The sequence below is a fragment of the Hemiscyllium ocellatum genome, chromosome 8 (assembly GCF_020745735.1).
Source record: "Hemiscyllium ocellatum isolate sHemOce1 chromosome 8, sHemOce1.pat.X.cur, whole genome shotgun sequence".
Classification (NCBI taxonomy): Eukaryota; Metazoa; Chordata; class Chondrichthyes; order Orectolobiformes; family Hemiscylliidae; genus Hemiscyllium; species Hemiscyllium ocellatum.
Window position 1 is genome coordinate 111,906,529 of NC_083408.1, and position 19,582 is coordinate 111,926,110.

Below are 19,582 nucleotides of genomic sequence, written 5' to 3' on the forward strand. Positions count from 1 at the left end.
TTTATCCACATTAAACTGCATCTGCCATGCATCCGTCCACTCACTGTCTAAGTCACCTGTATTCTCATAACACTCTCCTCACAATTCACCCTTTCACCCAGCTTTGTCTCACCAACAAATTGCCAATATTACTTTTAATATCTTCATCTATATCAATAATGTATATTGCAAACAGCTGCAGTCCCAGCACCAAACCTTGTAGTACCTTACCTGGCATTCAGAAAGGGACTCATTTATCACTACTCTTTGCTTCCCGTCAGCCAGCCAATTTTCAATTCAAGTCAGTATTTTGCCCCCAATACCACTTGCCCTAATTTTGCTCACTAATCTTCTATGTGCGATTTTATCAAAGGCTTTCTGAAAGTCCAGGTACACTACATCCACTGGTTCTCCCTTGTCCATTTTCATAGTTACATCCTCAAAACATTCCAGAAGATTAGTCAAGCACAATTTCTCCATCGTAAATCCACGTGGACTCTGAACTATCCTGTTCCTGCTATCCGAGTGAGTCATAATTTCATCTTTTATAATTGACTCCACCATCTTTCCCACCACTGGCGTCAGGCTAGCTGGTCTATAATTCCCTGTTTTCTCTCTCTGTCCTTTCTTGAAAAGTGGGATAACATTAGCCACCCTCCAATCCGCAGGAACTAATCCTGAATCTAAGGAACATTGGAAAATGATTACCAATGTGTTCACGATTTCTAGAACCACCTCCTTAAGTATCCTGAGAGGCAGATCATCAGGTCCTGGGGGTTTATTAACCTTCAGACCTAACAGTCTATCCAACACCATTTCCTGCCTAATATAAATTCCCTTCGGTTCTTCCATTACCTTAGGTCCTTCAGCCACTATTATATCTGGGAGATTGGATCAGTCTTCACTGGGGAAGTCACAAGCAAAGTGCCTATTCAACTCTTCTGCCATTTTCTTGTTCCCCGTAATAAATTCACCCGGTTCTGTCTTCAAGGGCCCAATTTTAGTCTTAACCAACATACCTAAAAAAACTTTTACTATCCTCCTTTACATTTTTGCCCAGTTTGCCTTCGTATCTCATTTTTGTTCCACATACTGCCTTTGTATTTATCCTCTGTTGCTCTTTAAACGTTACCCAGTCCTTCGGCTTCTCGCTCATCTTTGCTATGTTGCACTTCTCTTTTATCTTTATATAGTCCTTAACTTCTCTCGTCAGCAATGGCCACCCTGCCTCCCCTTAGGATCTTTCTTCCTCTTTAGAATGAACTGATCCTGCACCTTCTGCATTATAATCCAGAAATACCTCCCATTGTTGTGCTAGTGCCATCCCTGCTAGAGTATTGAACTATTGAACTTTTGCCAGGTCCTCCCTCATCGCTCCATAGTTCCCTTTGTTCAACTGCAATACTGACACTTCAGATTCTCCCTTCTCCCTCTCAAAGTGCAGATTAAAACTTCTCATATTATGGCCATTCCTTCCTAATGGGTTCTTTACTTCGAGGTCCCTGATCAAATCCAGTTCATTGCACAACACCAGATCCAGAATTGCCTTCTCCCTGATAGGCTCCAGTACAATCTGTTCTAAAAATCCATCTCGGAGGCATTTCACAAACTCCCTTTCTTGGGGTCCACTACCATCCTGATTCTCCCAGTCTACCTGCATATTGAAATCCCCCATAACAACTGTAGTAATATCTTTGTGACAAGCCACTTTCAACTCCTTATTCAACTTATATCCTACAATAAGCCTACTGTTTGGAGGCCTGTTCTGTCCTTGGAATTTCTCAGCTATATCCATACTGACTATACATCTCGTGATTCTATGTTCCCTCCTCGCAAGGGACTGAATATCATTCCTCACTAACAAGGCCATCCACCCCCTCTGCCAGTCAGTCTGCCCTTTGAATAGCACGTATAGCCTTGAATATTCATTTCCCAGGCCGTGCTCACTTAAAGCTACATCGCAGTTATCCCCACAACATTGTATCTGCCAATTTCCAACTGAGCCTCAAGCTCTTCCACTGTTTTTTCTTATGCTTCATGCATTTATGTATAATATTTTTCATTTGTTACTCCCCTCACCCTTCCTATCACTCTCTATTTCACTTGACCATACCGTATGATACCTTCCTGAGTTTTCTGCTCCATTGATTCTGTTGCCTTTCTTAAGTTGTCTTATTCTCACTTTCCCTTTAACTTCCTTCTTGAATTTCCAGTTTGTCCCCTCCCCTCCCACTACTTAGTTTAAACACACCTGTGCTGTAGTGGTAAACCTGCCTGCCAGAATGCTGGTCCCCTACCTATTAAGGTGCAACCCATCCCTCTTGTAGAATGTATCCTTACCGCAAAACATACCCCAGTGATCCAAGAATTTAAATCCTTGCTTCCTGTACCAGTTACTCAGCTGCATATTCAAATCCATTATTTCCCTGGTCCTGCCCGCTCCAGCCCGAGGAACTGGAAGCAACTGGAAGATAAATACCCTGGAAGTCCTGCTTTTCAGCCTTTTTCCGAGTCCTCTGAAGTCCCGCAGCATAATGCCCCTCCTCTTCTTCCCGATATCATTTATGTCGACATGCACCACTACCTCTGGCTCTTCGCCTTCGCCCTTGAGGATTCCCTACACTCTGTCAATGAGGTCCTGGATTCTGGCACCAGAAAAGCAACACACCATCCTCCAATCCCGCCTTTTGCCATAGAAATCGCTTTCAGTCACTCTCACTATGGAGTCCCTTATTACCACGGTTCTGCATGATGTCTGATTCCTTGGCTCTGCCTCCATGCCAATTTTTAATGAGCAGACCCGTCCACCTCTAGGATTGACAGTATTGTCTGTCTCAACAGTTTCCAAGAGAGTCAACCTGTTCACGAAAGGTACTTCCCCCGTGGTCTCTTGTACTTGAATCATCTCTTCCTTCCTCATCGTTATCTCCCTTCTCTCTTCTGATATGTTCGGTGTAATGAGCTCGCTGAAGGTCCTGTCCAGAAAATTTCATTCTCTCGGATGAGCCCAAGGTAATCTAGTTCTTTCTTCAGTGCTGAAACATGCTCCTTCAGAAGCTGAATGTGTACACACTTTCCACAGCTATATGAGCCAGAGACACCATGTTCTCACTGCATAGCAGACAGACCTGATGGAGTGAATGGCCTACTTCTGCTTTTATGTTTTATGGTCTCAATTTTTGTGAAGAAATTTGTCATGTCAGCCTTAACTGAGCTATTCATTATCGTGGCCTCTGATTCAAAATTCTCCAGCCAAGGAGGCTTCTTTGCATCTACCCTGTGAAGTATATGAATACAGTAAAATTATACAGGTCGTTCTGCTATAACGTTTGACTCATCGACGTAAATTTGCTGGAACAAAATTGACAAACTGGGTCAATGTTTCTAAAGTGCGGAATTTTAAAACTTGTGTTGGCTGTAATGCAGTTACATCGCCAACACTAAGCACTGATTCTAAAGCGCAATTTTTCTATAACATGGGGTTGCACAATAACATAACTACTATAAAAGAATTGACTGTATTTTATTCTTCTAAATTCCAACAGGTATTGGCACATGGATAACCCTGTCATTCCTGCAATTAATCCTGTGACCTCTTGACCTATACCATCTCCAATTTAATTATATGTTTGTTTAGAAAAGGAGATCAAAACATTACAGGACCCCAGGTGTGCTTTCATTCATACCATGTATTAGTGTAGCAATAATTCCCTTAACACAAACTCCAGTTCCTTGCAAACAGCCAATATATAATTTGTCTTTCTAAACACTTGCTATACCTGCAATATTACATTTCCGCTTTTCTTGGACAAGGATACCTAAACCTCACCAAAGAACAAATTTAAAATTTCTCAATGTTTTTAAAAAAAATTCTATTCTTCTCATAACCTCATATTTCGCCACTTCATACTCAATCCGCTAGTTTATAGCGCACTCACTTAACCTGCTCATTTCTCAGTACAACTTCATGTTTCAAATATTGTCCCACTTAACTTGTACAATAAAAAACTTAAGATACTTAACTCACAATGCATTTAGTCAAGTGATTACAAATTGTAAGTAGTTAAAGCCACAATACTGAACCTTGTGGCACGCAGTAGTTACAGCTTGTCAATTTGAAAATGCCCCATTAGAGAATCATAGCTCATGTTGCTTTGTGAACCAATACTCTATTCAAATCTCATGAATGCTGTGCTATAACCTTTTATGAAGCACTTTGGCAAAGCCCAGATATGCTATAATCAGTGGTTCGCCCTTATTTAATCCTGTTAATTACATTATTTTAGAAATTTCAATGAATTTGTCAGATATAACAATGTCTGAAAGTGATGTTCATTCTGCCAAATCGCATTAGATTTTCAAAATACCTTGTTAACACATCTTGTACAGAATCACAGAATGCCCAGTGTGGAAGTAGGCCATTAAGCGTATTGAGTCCATACCAACCCTCCGAAGAGTATCCCACCTAGGTCCATCACCTACCCTATCCCTGTAACCATGCATTTCTTCAAGGACACCGCACAGCCCAGATGGCCTCCTTCTTCAAGGACCGCAGATTCCCCCCAGACGTGATCGACGATGCCCTCCACCGCATCTCCTCCACTTCCCGCTCCTCCGCCCTTGAGCCCCGCTCCTCCAACCGCCACCAAGACAGAACCCCACTGGTTCTCACCTACCACCCCACCAACCTCCGCATACAACGTATCATCCGCCGCCATTTCCGCCACCTCCAAACGGACCCCACCACCAAGGATATATTTCCCTCCCCTCCCCTATCAGCGTTCCGCAAGGACCACTCCCTTCGTGACTCCCTCGTCAGATCCACACACCCCACCAACCCAACCTCCACCCCCGGCACCTTCCCCTGCAACCGCAGGAAATGTAAAACTTGCGCGCACACCTCCACACTCACTTCCCTCCAAGGCCCCAAGGGATCCTTCCATATCCACCACAAGTTCACCTGTACCTCCACACACATCATCTATTGCATCCGCTGCACCCGATGTGGCCTCCTCTATATTGGGGAGACAGGCCGCTTACTTGTGGAACGCTTCAGAGAACACCTCTGGGCCGCCCGGACCAACCAACCCAACCACCCCGTGGCTCAACACTTTAACTCTCCCTCCCACTCCACCGAGGACATGCAGGTCCTTGGACTCCTCCACCGGCAGAACATAACAACACGACGGCTGGAGGAGGAGCGCCTCATCTTCCGCCTGGGAACCCTCCAACCACAAGGTATGAATTCAGATTTCTCCAGTTTCCTCATTTCCCCTCCCCCCACCTTGTCTCAGTCGATTCCCTTGAACTCAGCACCGCCTTCCTAACCTGCAATCCTCTTTCTGACCTCTCCGCCCCCACCCCACTCCGGCCTATCACCCTCACCTTGACCTCCTTCCACCTATCCCACCTCCATCGCCCCTCCCCCAAGTCCCTCCTCCCTACCTTTTATCTTAGCCTGCTTGGCTACTCTGTCTCATTCCTGATGAAGGGCTTATGCTCGAAACGTCGAATTCCCTATTCCTGAGATGCTGCCTAACCTGCTGTGCTTTAACCAGCAACACATTTTCAACCCTAGCTAATCCACCTAGCCAGCACATCCATGAACACTATGGTCAATTTAGTGTGGCCAATCCACCTATTCTCATATGTTTGGACTGTGGAAGGCAATCAGGGTGAGAATGTATGTAGGGTATAAGCAGTCAGGGAAAGAGTTAAATTCTGAGTTTTGTGAAACAAGAGAGTTCAGCTAAGCATGACTCAGATCAGATAAGAACTTGCAGTTAACAATGGGCTGCTGGAGGCAAGAGTACTGGGTTAACAAGGTGGAAAAGCATTCATTATGCAGAGCCATTTAACAATATTGGGAACATTCAGTATGTAAGGTCAGTTTAACAAGGTGAAAAGTATTCACTATGTGAAGCCAGTTAGGGTTAAGAACATTCACTGTGTAACACCAGATGGCTTAATCTTTGCTGTTGACACTCACTGATTGCAACGGTCACCCAATCAATATGTATGTTGCCTTATCTAGATGCTCCTCCCTATAAAATGACTATATAATTCACTAAGAAACTGCTGTTCTAGAGAAGACCGTGATCTCATGTCCCTGTGCATGTGGGTGATCCTCCAGGGCCCGGAATAACAATTAAGGAGGTAAAAGTACACTGTCTCTGAGCGATTTGCTTTGACTGGGAGGGGAAATGGGACAACAGGAGCACCTGGTGGAAACCCACATAGAACAAGGGGGAAAGTGCAAACTCCACATAAGCAGTTGCCTGAGGGTAGAATCAAACCAGGGTCCCTGACGCTGCAAGGTAGCAGTGCTAACCACTGAGCTACCCCTTTCATAAGGTATGCAGCATATTCTGTTTCTGTGAATGGCTGTATGGACAAGAAATCACACTCAGGAAGACTAATTAGAGACATGGACTGCTCACCTTGGCAAGGAGATTTATTGATTATTTTTAAAAAGATAGGAGGGGTCTGGATAGAACAGACAGGGAGAAACTGTTCCTATTCACAAAAAAAAATCAAGATCTAGATGGCACAGATTCAACAAGTTATTTGCAAAAGTGGTAAATGCAATGCGAGTAGTTCGGATCTGGAATGCAATGCCTGGATATATAGTGAAGGCAAGTTCAACTGAGGCATTTCTTTTTATTTAAATAATGCTCACTTAACATGCAGGGTTACACGCAAAGGGCAAGCAGCTATGATGCTCAGTGCACCAGTGTGGACATGGTGAACCAAATGGCCACTATCTACATCATGACAAGTGAGATATTTCCTAACATTCAAACCATTCTTCAGTGTCATTGCCTATGCAGCAACATCTTTTGAGAACATTTGGACGTAGGTCGCCAGGTCCAGGAATTTTTTCAGTTTTTAATCCTCTTCTTACAAACGCAAGATATGGGAACATAGGACTTCGGGTTTTGTCCTTCATTCCTTACTGATCTGGTTGTGGTCTCAACTCTATTTTCTTGACTGACACCCAGAATCCTTGACTTTTTAAAAATTTAAATCAAGAAACTAACTAACTTTGCCTTGTATAATCGCTGTTAGTAGTGCTTTTCAGTAATTAACTAGTACTTGAAACAACAGCTGCCAAAAGCAGTATATAGAATATTATGGCTGCACATAGTTAGATACCTCAATGGGCTAGAAGATAGATAGTGACAAATCAATGAAGGGATGTAAACACAAAGATAAGCAATATTAAATTTGAAGTGTAATCAGATTGATAGCTGAAGTTAATCAATTGGATTGTATCAATGTCAAACTATAACCTGCATTTATCCATGTCCTTACCTGCTGTTTTTGATATGCTGTATTAGGATTTATTTTAGATTCAAGAAGAAGAGAACCTAAAAAAGAAGAAAAAAAGACATTAAACAGGGTAGCAATTTGTGCTTTTTGCTGCTTGACTAAATTGCATAAATCTGCCTTCGTCAGCTGCAGAGGATTATGTTTCTAAAGGTGTTAAATTAAGTTGGTAAATACTTACTCAGTCCCTCTAGCCTCTTACCAACTGTATAACTTCACCTCTGATCTATGCAATGAATACCAGCAGCTATTCACTTGTGCAGTTGCTTCTGGTGAAGCTACCAAGCAGGACTACTCGCATGCCAAACAGCCTAAGCAACAAGTGATAGACAGAACTAAGCAATCCCACAACCAAAAAAATCATATCAAAACTGTGCACTCTTGCTACATCCAGTCGTGAATGATTCTGGCAACTTACTGGAGGAGGCAGCTCCGTGAATATCCCATCCTCAATGATGGAAGAACCTAACGTATGAGCACAAAAGTTAAGGTTGAAGTACTCGCAGCAATCTTCAACCAAAAGTGCCGAGTAGACATTCCATAGCAGCCTCCTCTAGCGATCCCCAGTAATACAGATACCATCTGTCACTCCATGTGATATCAAGAAACAGTTGGAAGCAATAGATAGTGTAAAGACTATGGGTCCTGACAACATTCCAGCAATAGTAATGAAGACTTGTGCTCCAGAACATGCTGCACCCCCAGCCAAGCTCTTTCAGTACACTTTCAATACTACCAATTTGGAAAATTGCCCAGATACATCCTGAACACAAAATGCAAGACAAATCCAACTCAGCCAATTACCAAACTCGTAGTCCAGGAACCCCGCACTGCCCAATTCTACCTCCTACCCAAGATCCACAAGCCTGACCACCCCGGCTGACCCATTGTCTCAGCATGGTCCTGCTGCACCCGAACTCATCTCCACCTACCTTGATACTGTCCTATCCCCCCCCCCCCCGTCCAGGAACTCCCCACATACATTCGAGACACCACCCACGCCCTTCACCTCCTCCAAGACTTCCGTTTCCGCAGCCCCCAACTCATCATCTTCACCACGGACATCCAGTCCCTCTACACCTCCATCCGCCATGACCAGAGCCTCCAAGTCCTCCGCTTTTTCCTCTCCCGACATCCCCAACAGTACCCTTCCACCGACACTCATTTATTTAGTTGAACTGGTCCTTGCCCTTAACAATTTCTCCTTCAAATCCTCCCACTTCCTCCAGACCAAAGGGGTAGCCATGGACACCCGTATAGGCCCTAGCTAGGCTTGTCTCTGTCGGCTACGTAGACCAGTCCATCTTCAGTATTTACACCGGCACCACTCCCCACCTCTTCCTCCGCAACATTGATGACTGCATCTGCACCACCTCGTGCTCCCACAAGGAGGTTGAGCAGTTCATCAACTTCAACACATTCCACCCCGATCTTAAATTCACCTGACTCCATCTCCATTAATGACAGCCGACTTGACACTGACATTTTTTACAAAGCCACTGACTCCCACAGCTACCTGGATTACACCTCTTCCCACCCTACCTCCTGCAAAAATGCCATCCCGTATTCCCAATTCCTCTGCCGTATCTGCTCCCAGGTGGACCAGTTCCAACACAGAACACACCAGATGGCCTCCTTCTTTAGAGACTGCAATTTCCCTTCCCACCTGGTTAAAAATGCCCTCCAACACATCTCATCCACATGCCACACCTCTGCCCTCAAACCCCATCCCTCCAACCATAACAAGGACAGAACCTCCCTGGTCCTCACTTTCCACCCTATCAACCTTCGCATTAACCGCATCATCCGCCGACATTTCCGTCACCACCAAACGGACCCCATCACCAGAGATATATTTCCCTCCCCATCCCTTTCCACAAAGACCATTCACTCCATGACTACCCGGTCAGGTCCACTCCCCCGAACAACCCACCCTCCCCTCCTGCCACCTTCCCCTGCCACCGCAGGAATTGCAATACCTGTGCCCACACCACTTCCCTCACCTCCATCCAAGGCCCCAAAGGAACTTTCCACATCCAAAGATTCACCTGCACATCCAATGTCATTTATTGAATCTGTTGCTCCTGATGCGGTCTCCTCTACATTGGGGAGATTGGACGCCTCTTCGCAGTGCTCTTTGGGGAACATCTCTGGGACACTCCACCGCCCCGTGGTGCAACATTTCAACTCCCCCTCCCACTCTGCCGAGGACATGCAGGTCTTAGGACTCCTCCACCGCCACTCCCTCACCACCTGACTTAGAACAGTCCACCTTCCGTAGTTACACCAGCTCAGCACCATCCTCATGACCTGTCCTACCTGCCAATCTCCCTTCCCACCAATCCACTCCACCCTCCCCATTGACCTATCGCCTTCATCCCCACCTCCATCCACCCATTGTAGTCTTTGCTACCTCCCCCCACTCTCCTCCGACTTATCATGTCCATCCTCACCCCCATTCAACTACTGTACTCTTTGCTACCTTCTCCCCAGCACCTCCATTTATCTCTCCACCCTGGAGGCTCCCTGCCTCCATTCCTGATGAAGGGCTTTTGCCCGAAACATCGATTTTCCTGCTCCTTGGATGCTGCCTGACCTGCTGTGCTTTTCCAGCACCACTCTAATCTAGACTCTGGTTTCCAGCATCTGCTGTCCTCAGTTTTGCTCAGCCAATTACCACCCAATCCTACTTTTAATCATCAGTGAAGTGATGGAAGGTGTCATCAACAGTGCTATCAAAAGTATCTGCTCAGCAATAACCTGCTCAGTGATACCCAAAATGGTTCCACCAGGGCCACTCAGCTCCTGACCTCATTACAGCCTTGGTTCAAACACTGACAAAAATAGCGGAATTACATAGGTGACATCACAGTGGCAGCCTTTCACATCAACCAAGACTGGCATTAAAGAGTCCAACCAAAACTGGAATCAATGGATATCAGGGGCAAATTGTCCGCTAGCTGGAGTGATGCATGATACATAGGAACATGGCTGTTAATGCTGAAGATTGGTCCTCTCCGCTCCAGGACATCTTTGCAGGTGTGTCCTAGGTCCAACCATCTTCTAACACTTCACCACTGATTTTTCCTCCAATGAGAGGTCAGAAATGGGGATGTTCGCCAACGATTGCATAATGTTCAGCACCATTCATAACTCCCGAGATACTGAAGCGCAGTCCATGTCCAAATGCAATAAGATCTGGGCAATATGCAGGCTGAGGCTAACAAGTGTCAAGTAACATTCGCACCACACAAATGCCAGGCAACGCCCATCTCCAATAAGAGGGAATCTGACCCTCACCCCTTGATATACAATGGTGTTACCATCACCGAATACCCAACTCTCAATACCTGTGGGGTTATCACTGAGCAGAAGCCATATAAACACAGTGCCTACAAGACCAGGTCAGAGGCTTGGAATACTGCAGCGAGTAATTCATCTCTTTACTATTCAAATCTTGTCCATCACCTTGAAGGCACAATCAGGAGTGTGATGGAATACTCCTCAGTCGCCTGCATGGGCACAGCCCCAAACAAAACTCAAGATTTTCTGACACTAATCAGGACAAAGCAGTCCACTTGATTGGCACCACTTCCATCAACATCCACTCCTTCCACCACCGATGCTCAGTAGCAGCAGCAGTGTGTACTATCTACAAGATGCACTGCAGAAATTCACCAAAGATCATTAGACAGCACTTTCCAAATCCACAACCACCTCCACTGAGAAGGACAAGGGCAGCATGTACATGGGAACACCACCATCTGCCTGTTCTCCTCCAAGCCACTCACGATCCTGAATTCAAAGTGTATTTCCATTCCTCCACTGTCGCTGTGTCAAATCCTGGAAATCTCTCCCTAATGGCATTACGGGTCAGTTCATAGCAGTGGACTGCAGTGGTTCAAGAGGGTAGCTCACCACCACCACCTTCTCAAGGGCAACTAGTGAAACAGCAATAAATGCTGGCCAGCCAACAACGTCCATGCCCCATGAATAATAAAACAAAAGTATTTTCCCGTCTTTCCTATTATCCATGCTTGCACATTCCAGCAGTGAATGCTGAAAAGTGATTATCAGTAGAGAACCTTGACTGCTTTTTTCCCTACATGTATTGACTGTATCTGCCAGGTAAATTCCAACTGCTCAGAGAGGTTAACTAGAGCAGGGTTTGAACACATGCTACCAATCTACATGCACCAGCATCACCCAACACATTGGAGGAATTCAGAATGTTGGGGAAAAAAAAATATTGCAACATGCATGACTGAGCAATATTTTCTACGGGGCTACCAGTAATTGACACTGGAGAAAACACAACTTTCCAAATTTGGAAGTATAACATACACCTTAGTTATAACAATAATGTAAATTATCATGTGCTACCATGTTGATCATTTTCCTTTTTTATATAACGTTTCTATGTGTCTTACCATTTTATGCAAAATCCAGTTTAATCTACAGCATCTTTTCTCAATTCAGGGGAGTTGCATAACAAAAGCTGCATTAGCCAATTCCCTTCCCCCAGTCTGTGCAACCAAAATGGTTTCAAATGATGATGGTCAGCTCTGATCACACTGTATCTTGTATTGCCTCAACAGTAAACAAAAATCAGGATAGTTCAAAGTTCACCAGTCACAGGATAAGGGACTACTCTTCTTTTACAATGCAAAATGCAGGAAGTCCAGAAGAATAAATTATTACATTTTAAATAATTACAAAATCACCAGCATATCATTATTTAAACTAGTTGGATTTGGTAGTTTTGAGCAGCTGCACATTACATATTTGCAGAGGATTACGCACTCAAAATAACAATGTGTTCTAATCTTCCACGATGTTACTGCCTCTCCAGTTACAGTTCCAATGCTCAGGAATATCACCAAACAGTTAATTCTTCATAATCAAAGTGCATTTCAAGAAATAAAATGTGAAAGGCACAGGGGCCCAAACTTACATTAAATAACAGCAGAGGATAAAGGACATGATGGAAAATACTAAACCACACAGCAGAAACACAACAGTTTATTATGAGAGAAACAGTTATGAATTCACGGGACATTGACAGCAGTACTGGTGAAGGAGGAAGCAGTTCCAATAGGACTAGCTCTGCCTGAATCATGCTGGGAACAGACTCTTGGAAAATTGCATAAAATGAGTGCTGTAGGTAGAATTTTGAACTAAATAGTTGGGGGAGGGTTCAGTTGCTTGCAAAATTAGAAAATCAAAAATAAAGGAGAAGGTGGGATTACAGGTAGTCAAGGAGCTGATGGCTTTTTTAAAGATTACTTACAGTGTGGAAACAGGCCCTTCGGCCCAACAAGTTCACACCGACCCGCCGAAGCGCAACCCACCCATACCCCTTACCTAACACTACGGGCAATTTATCATGGCCAATTCACCTGACCCGCACATCTTTGGACTGTGGGAGGAAACTGGAGCACTCGGAGGAAACCCACGCAGACATGGGGAGAACGTGCAAACTCCACACAGTCAATCACCTGAGGCGGGAATTGAACCCGGGTCTCTGGCGCTGTGACGCAGCAGTGCTAACCACTGTGCCACCGTGAACAGGAGAAGGTGGGATTGCAGGTAGTCAAGGGGCTGATGGTTAGCAGAAAAGAGGGACAGAATGTGAGAATGTCATTTTGCATCAAGGAACCATACAGTGTAGGGAAACTTGATAATAGATCAAACTTAAAGGCTTATCCTAATTCGCAAAACATTTTGAATAAGGTAGGTGAACTGATGGCACAAACTGAGGAAAATGAATATGATCTCATAGCCATTATGAAAAGCATGATTACAAGGAGATCAAAATTGGGGGCTTAATATTCAGGGATATTTGATGTTTCTGAGACACAGAAAGGATGAACATAGATGGAGAAGCGCTATTAATAAGAGATGAAATTAGGAGAGTAGAGAGAGAAGATCTAGGCTCAGATGATGTACCGTCCAGTTGAGTGCAGCCAACGAAAGAATTAAAAGGAGTCGTGTGCAGACCCCCAAACAAATAGTAGCTACTCTGTGGGAAAGGCTATAAAGCAACAAATAATACGAATATGTACAAAGAATAGAGCAATAATTCAAGGTGACTTTAATCTTTATATTGATTGAGTTAACAAATTGGAAAGTGGAGCTATGATAATGAAATCATGAAGCAATGTGCCATTGAGCCAATCAGGGAAAAGGCTATCTTGGATCTCTCAATGGGTAATGAAGCAGGTTTAATAAAAGATCCTCCAAGGAAGCAGTGATTAGAACATGATTGAATTTAATATTTAGTACAAGAGTATTAAACTTGGATGAGCAATTACTACGACTGACTTAAATAAAGAGAATTACAAAGAAATTATGATAGTCAGCTAAAGTGAACTGGGCGGCGAGCTTAGCAGGAATGACAGTAAGCCAGCAGTGACAGACATTTCAGGACATAATTCAGACTCTTAGCGAAAGCGCATCCCATTCAGATTCTAAGAGGGAGAAACCTAACCATGGCTCATCAAAGAAGTTGAAAAGAGTCTTCGGTTTAAAGAAAAAGCATGCGGGGAGACCGAAGTCAACAATAAGTGCAAGTTTAAATTTATAATACAGCAAAATGGGACTAAAAGGTAATAAAACAAAGAAAATAAACTATGACAGCAAAACTAGTGAGGAATAATACCTTCTTTAAAACTATAAACAGGAAGACAGCAGTCAAAGAGGACATATGCATCTGGGGAGGCAGTTTTGGAGAGCAAGGGAAGGCAGAAGAGTTAAACCTTTTTTAATCAATCAGTCTTTATGATGGAATTTTTAAAAAAGTGGTGATAATAGTATTTAATTCCTCTACTGTATTCTTTAGTGTTAATAGAATGCTTAATCACCACTGCTAAAAGTAGTTTCAGGCAAACTAATATGCCTAAAGGCAACACGTCCCATTGGCCTTGATGACTTGCATCCTAGGATTTTAAAAGAAATAGCTACAGAGATGCTTGGATTGTAATTTTCCAAAAATCCTTGGATTCTGGAGAAGTACCATAGGGTTGGTAAACTGACAATATGATAACACTTATATAAAAATATTGTATCCTTTTTAGTCAAAAGTGAGGTCCCAGAGGACTGGAAAATAACCAATATTGTTCCTTTGTTTAAGAAGGGCCACATGGATAATCTGCAAAATTGCAGGGGATAAGCCTTCCTTTAGTGGCAGAGAAATTACTGGAACAAATTTTGAGAGAGAGCATCTACTCACATTTAGAAAAATACAACAGTGGTGAAGGGAGTGGATGCGGCACCAAACAAGCTGGCTGCTTTGTCCTTGATGGTGACAAACGGGTTGGTGCCTCACCAATTTAATTGATTTTTTGAGGAAGTGACAAAAATGATTGATGAGGGCAGGGCAGAGCATGTTTCCATATGGACTTTAGCAAGGTCTTGGACAAGGTCTCTCATGGCAGGATGATACAGATAGTGAAGTCACAAGGGAGCCGCAGTTGAGCTTGCAAGATGAATACAGAACTGGCTTGTTCACAGAAGACAGAAAGTAGAGGTGGAAGTGTGTTTTTCTGGCTGGACATCTGTGAACAGTGGCGTTCTGCAGGGATCAGCACTGGGATCCAGTTGTTTGTAAGGTGTATATATATTTGGAAGAGAATGTGGAAGAGAATGTCTGATTAGTAAGTTTGCAGATGACAAAGAATGGGGAGTTTTGGATAGGGAGGAAGATTGCCAGAGGATACAGCAGGGTATAGGTGGTTGGAGGCTTGAGGGGGCAGAGAAATAAAAGATGGAATTTAATCCAGACAAATGCAAAGGTATGCATTTTAGAAGGTCTAATGCAGGCTTGGAGTGCAGTTCCATGAAAGTAGAGTCTCAGCCAGACAGGGTAGTGAAGGCGGCATTTGGTACGTTTGCCTTTATTGGTCAATTATTTGAGTGAGGATAGGAGTTGGGAGATTATGTTGAAGCCGTAGAGCACACTGGTTAGAGCTGAAAATGTGTTGCTGGAAAAGCACAGCAGGTCAGGCAGCATCCAAGGAGGAGAATCGACGTTTCGGGCATGAGCCCTTCTTCATTCTGAAACGTCGATTCTCCTGCTCCTTGGATGCTGCCTGATCTGCTGTGCTTTTCCAGCAACACATTTTCAGCTCTTACCTCCAGCATCTGCAGTCCTCACTTTCTCGAGGATACTGGTTAGGCCACTTTTTGAATACAGACAGACCTCGATTAACCGAAGGACATGGGAGGGGAGTATTTTGCTCAGTTAATCAAATGCTGGATAACAGTTAGCCAAGCATCGGGACCTGGCGATCTTGTTCCTGTGCAGGAGCAGCGGCAGACAGAACAGAGGTGACAGTGGAGACAAGAAGGTTGCCGGGAAGGTAAGGACTTTGTATAAATTTGGGCAGTGGCTAAACCTATCTCCCTCCCACCCACTCTCCTCTAACCAAAAGAAAAAGGACTCTAAGGTTTTTTTTTCTTCTTTCATGTATTTAAGTCCATTGTTTGGTTTTAGTTAGTTGATATAAAACTAAGGCTGACAATGGCAGATTGTCCACAGTGAGTCCATCCGCAGCTCTTGTTTGACTGCATGACATCTCTGGAGCTGCGGATGGACTCACTGTGGAGAATCTGCAATGCTGAGGAGGTCGTGGACACCACATTTAGTGTCACATCGCAGGTTAGAATTGTTGAGGGAGACAATGAATAGGTGACTAAAAGGCAGAGAAAGAGTAGGAAGGCAGTGCAGGTGTTCCCTGTGGTCATCTCCCTTCAAAATAGGTATACAGTTCTGGATACTGTTCGGGGAGATGGCTCATCAGGGGACTGCAGCAGTTGCCAGGATCATGGCACCATGGCAGGCACTGCTGTTCATAAGGCCAGGAAAAAGATTCGTAGGGCCATACTCACAGAGGAGTCTATTGTAAGGGGAGTAGACAGGCAGTTCTGTGGCCGAAAACAAGATTCCCAGATGGTATGCTGCCTCCCAGGTGCTTAAGTCAGGGATGCCACGGATTAGCTGCACAGCATTCTGAAAGGGGAGGGTGAACAGCCAGCTGTCTTGGTGCATATAGGCACCAATGATATAAGTAAAAAAAAATGAGATGAGGTCCTGAAAGCAGAATTCAGGGAGCTAGGAGAGAAGTTAAAGAGGAGGACCTCAAAGGTAGTGATCTCGGGATGGCTACCAGTGCCACATGCTAGCCAGGGTAGAAATGAAAGAATAGGCAGAATGAACACATGGCGTGAGGGATGGTTAGGAGGAAGGAGTTCAGATTTGTGGTACACTGCAACCAGTTCTGGGGAAGGTGTGACTATTACAAATTGGACAGTCTACACCTGAACCAGACTGGAACTAATGTCCTTGGGGGAGTTTTTGCTACTACCATTGGGAAGGTTTTAAACCAACGAGGCAGGGGCTGGGAACCAGAAGACAAGTAGACAGTGAGGTGAAAATTGGAGACTGTAAGGATGATGAAGTTAGCATTACCAAGGGGAAAAGTAGGCACAGAGCAGATGAACACAAAAGAATTGGTGACCTGAAGTGCATCCACTTTAATTTAAGGAGGATAGTGGGTAAGGCAGGTGTACTTAGGACTTGGGACTATGATGTTATTGCAAAAACAGACATTTGGTTGAAGGAAGGGCATGATTGACAATTAAATGTTCTAGGATATAGATTCTTCAGTCAGGACAAGGAAGGAAGTAAAGGGGGGTGGTGGGGGGAGTTGCATTGCTGGTCAGGGATAATATAAGGGCTGCGCGAAAGGAGGACACTATGGAGGGCATAAACAGTGAGGCATTATGGGTGGAGCTGAGAAATAAGAAGGGTGCAGTTACATTGATGGGGCTGTACTACATGCCTCTGAACAGTGTGCATGAGATAGAAGAACAAACAGGTAAACAGGTTATGGAAAGATGTAGAGGTAACAGGGTGGTGGTAATGGGAGATTTTAATTTGCTCAACATTGATTGGGATACATTTAGTGTCAGAGGTCTGGATGGGGCAGAATTTGTAAGGAGCATCCATGAGAGTTTTTTTTTAAGGTTACTTAGTGTGGAAACAGGCCCCTCGGCCCAACAAGTCCACACCAACCCGCCAAAGCGCAACCGACCCAGACCCTTTCCCTACATTTACCCCTTCACCGAACACTACAGGCAATTTAGCATGGCTAATTCACCTAACCTGCACATTTTTGGACCGTGGGGGGAAACCGGTGCAACCGGAGGAAACCCACGCAGATACGGGGAGAACATGCAAACTCCACAGAGAGTCGCCTGAGATGGGAATTGAATCCTGGTTTCTGGCGCTGTGAGCAGTATGTCAATCGTCCAACAAGGGAAGGGACCATATTGGACCTAGTTGGGAAAGGAGCCAGGCCAGGTGGTAGAAGTTGCAGGAAGGAAGGTTGTGCGTCGAACCTGAGAATATGGGTGAGATTCTCAATGATTACTTTGCGTCAGTGTTCACTGAGGAATGGAAGAATGCTGAGATTAGAGATAGAAGTTTGTTTACTCTGGATCATGTTGACATAAGAAGGGAAGATGTGTTGGGTAGGCTAAAGGATATTAAGGTGGACAAATCCCCAGAACCAATGGGATCTAACCCAGGTTACTGAGGGAAGCGAGAGGGGAAATAGCTGGGGCCCTGACATATATCTTTGTAGCATCCTTAAACACAGGTGAGGTGGCGGGAGGACTGGAAGGTTGCTCATGTTGTCTCCCTGTAAAAGGGTAGTAGGGATATTCCAGGTAGCTACAGACCAGTGAGCCTGATGTCAGTGGTGGGAAAGTTGCTGGAGAAGGTACTGAAGGATAAAATCTATTTATATTTGAAAAAGAATGGGCTTATCAGTGATAGGCAACATGGTTTTGTGCGGAGTAAATCATGTCTTACCAACTTAATCGAGTTGTTTGAGGAAGTGACCAAGGTGATAGATGAAGGAAGGGCTGTAGATGTCATATACATGGACTTCAGTAAGGTGTTTAATAAGGTTCCCTATGGTAAACTAATGGAGAAAGTGAAGTCACATGGTGTGCAGGGTGTTCTAGCTAGGTGGATAAAAAACTGGTTTAGCAACATTAGACAGAGTAGTAGTTGAAGGGGATTTCTTGAAATGGAGAAAGGTGACCAGTGGTGTTCCACAGGGATCACTGCCAGGGCAACTGTTGTTTGTGATATACATAAATGATCTGGAAGAGGGCACTGTTGGTATGATCAGCAAGTTTGCAGACGGCACGAAAATCGGTAGAGTAGCAGAAAGCACAGGGGACTGTTAAAGAATACAGGAGAATAGAAATAGACTAGAGAATTGGGTGGAGAAGTGGCAGATGGAGTTCAATCCAGGCAAATGTGAGGTGACGCGTTTTGGCAAGTCTAATTCTAGAGCCAACTATACTGTTAACAGAAGAGCCATGGGAAAAGTTGATGAGCAGAGAGATCTGAGAGTACAGGTCCATTGTCCTTGAAGGTGGCTGCACAGGTGGATAGAATGGTCAAGGAGGCATATGGTATGCTTGCCTTCATCGGACAGGGTATTGGCAGGTCAGGTAAAAAATTGTACAAGACTTTGGTTCGGCCACATTTAAAATACTGTGTACAGTTCCGGTTGCCACATTATCAAAAGGATGTGGAAGCTTTGGAGAGGGTGCAGAGAGGTTTAAAAGGATGCTGCATGGTATGGAAGGTGCTATGAAGAGAGGTTGAATAGGTTAGAGATTGTTTTCATTAGAAAAAAAAGAGATTGAGGAGAGGATCTGATTGAGGTCTACAAAATCAGAAAGGGCACAGACGGGGTAGACAGAGATAAGCTTTTTCCCCAGGATGAGGGATTCAATAACGAGAAGTCATGCTTTCAAGGTGAGAGGTGAAAAGTTTAAGGGGGATATACGAGGCAAGTACTTTATACAGAGGATGGTAAGTACCTGAAATGTGTTGTCAACAGAGGTAGTTGAGGCAGATTCATTTAAGATGCGCCTGGAGAGATACAGGAGCAGAGGGATACAGATGCTTAGGAATTGGGTGATAGGTTTAGACAGTGGGTTTGGTCTGGCTCAGGCTTGAAGGGCCGAAGGGTTTGTTCCTGGGCTGTAAATTTTCTTTGTTCGGATAATCAGAAATTCAAATAATCGAATGCAGGATAATCAAGGTTCCTCTGTATTGTGTTCAGTTCTGGTCTTCCTAGTATAGGGAAGATGTTGTGAAACTTGAAAGTGTTCAGAAAAGATTTACAATGATGTTGAGGGGTTGAGTTATAGGGAGAGGCTGAATAGGCTGGGGTTACCTTTCCTGGAG

The 19,582-nt window shown here is 44.3% G+C and overlaps 1 protein-coding gene across 2 annotated transcripts in view; it reads right to left on the reverse strand.

The window, feature by feature from the left end:
* The window catches only part of smek1 (SMEK homolog 1, suppressor of mek1 (Dictyostelium)), a 145,256-nt gene that overhangs the window by 88,256 nt on the left and 37,418 nt on the right, over window positions 1-19,582 (reverse strand). For both annotated transcript variants that reach the window (XM_060829476.1, XM_060829475.1), the window contains exon 2: window positions 7,294-7,349. In XM_060829476.1, coding sequence (XP_060685459.1) covers window positions 7,294-7,349 — 56 coding nt within the window. The remainder of the gene's footprint in view (window positions 1-7,293; window positions 7,350-19,582) is intronic.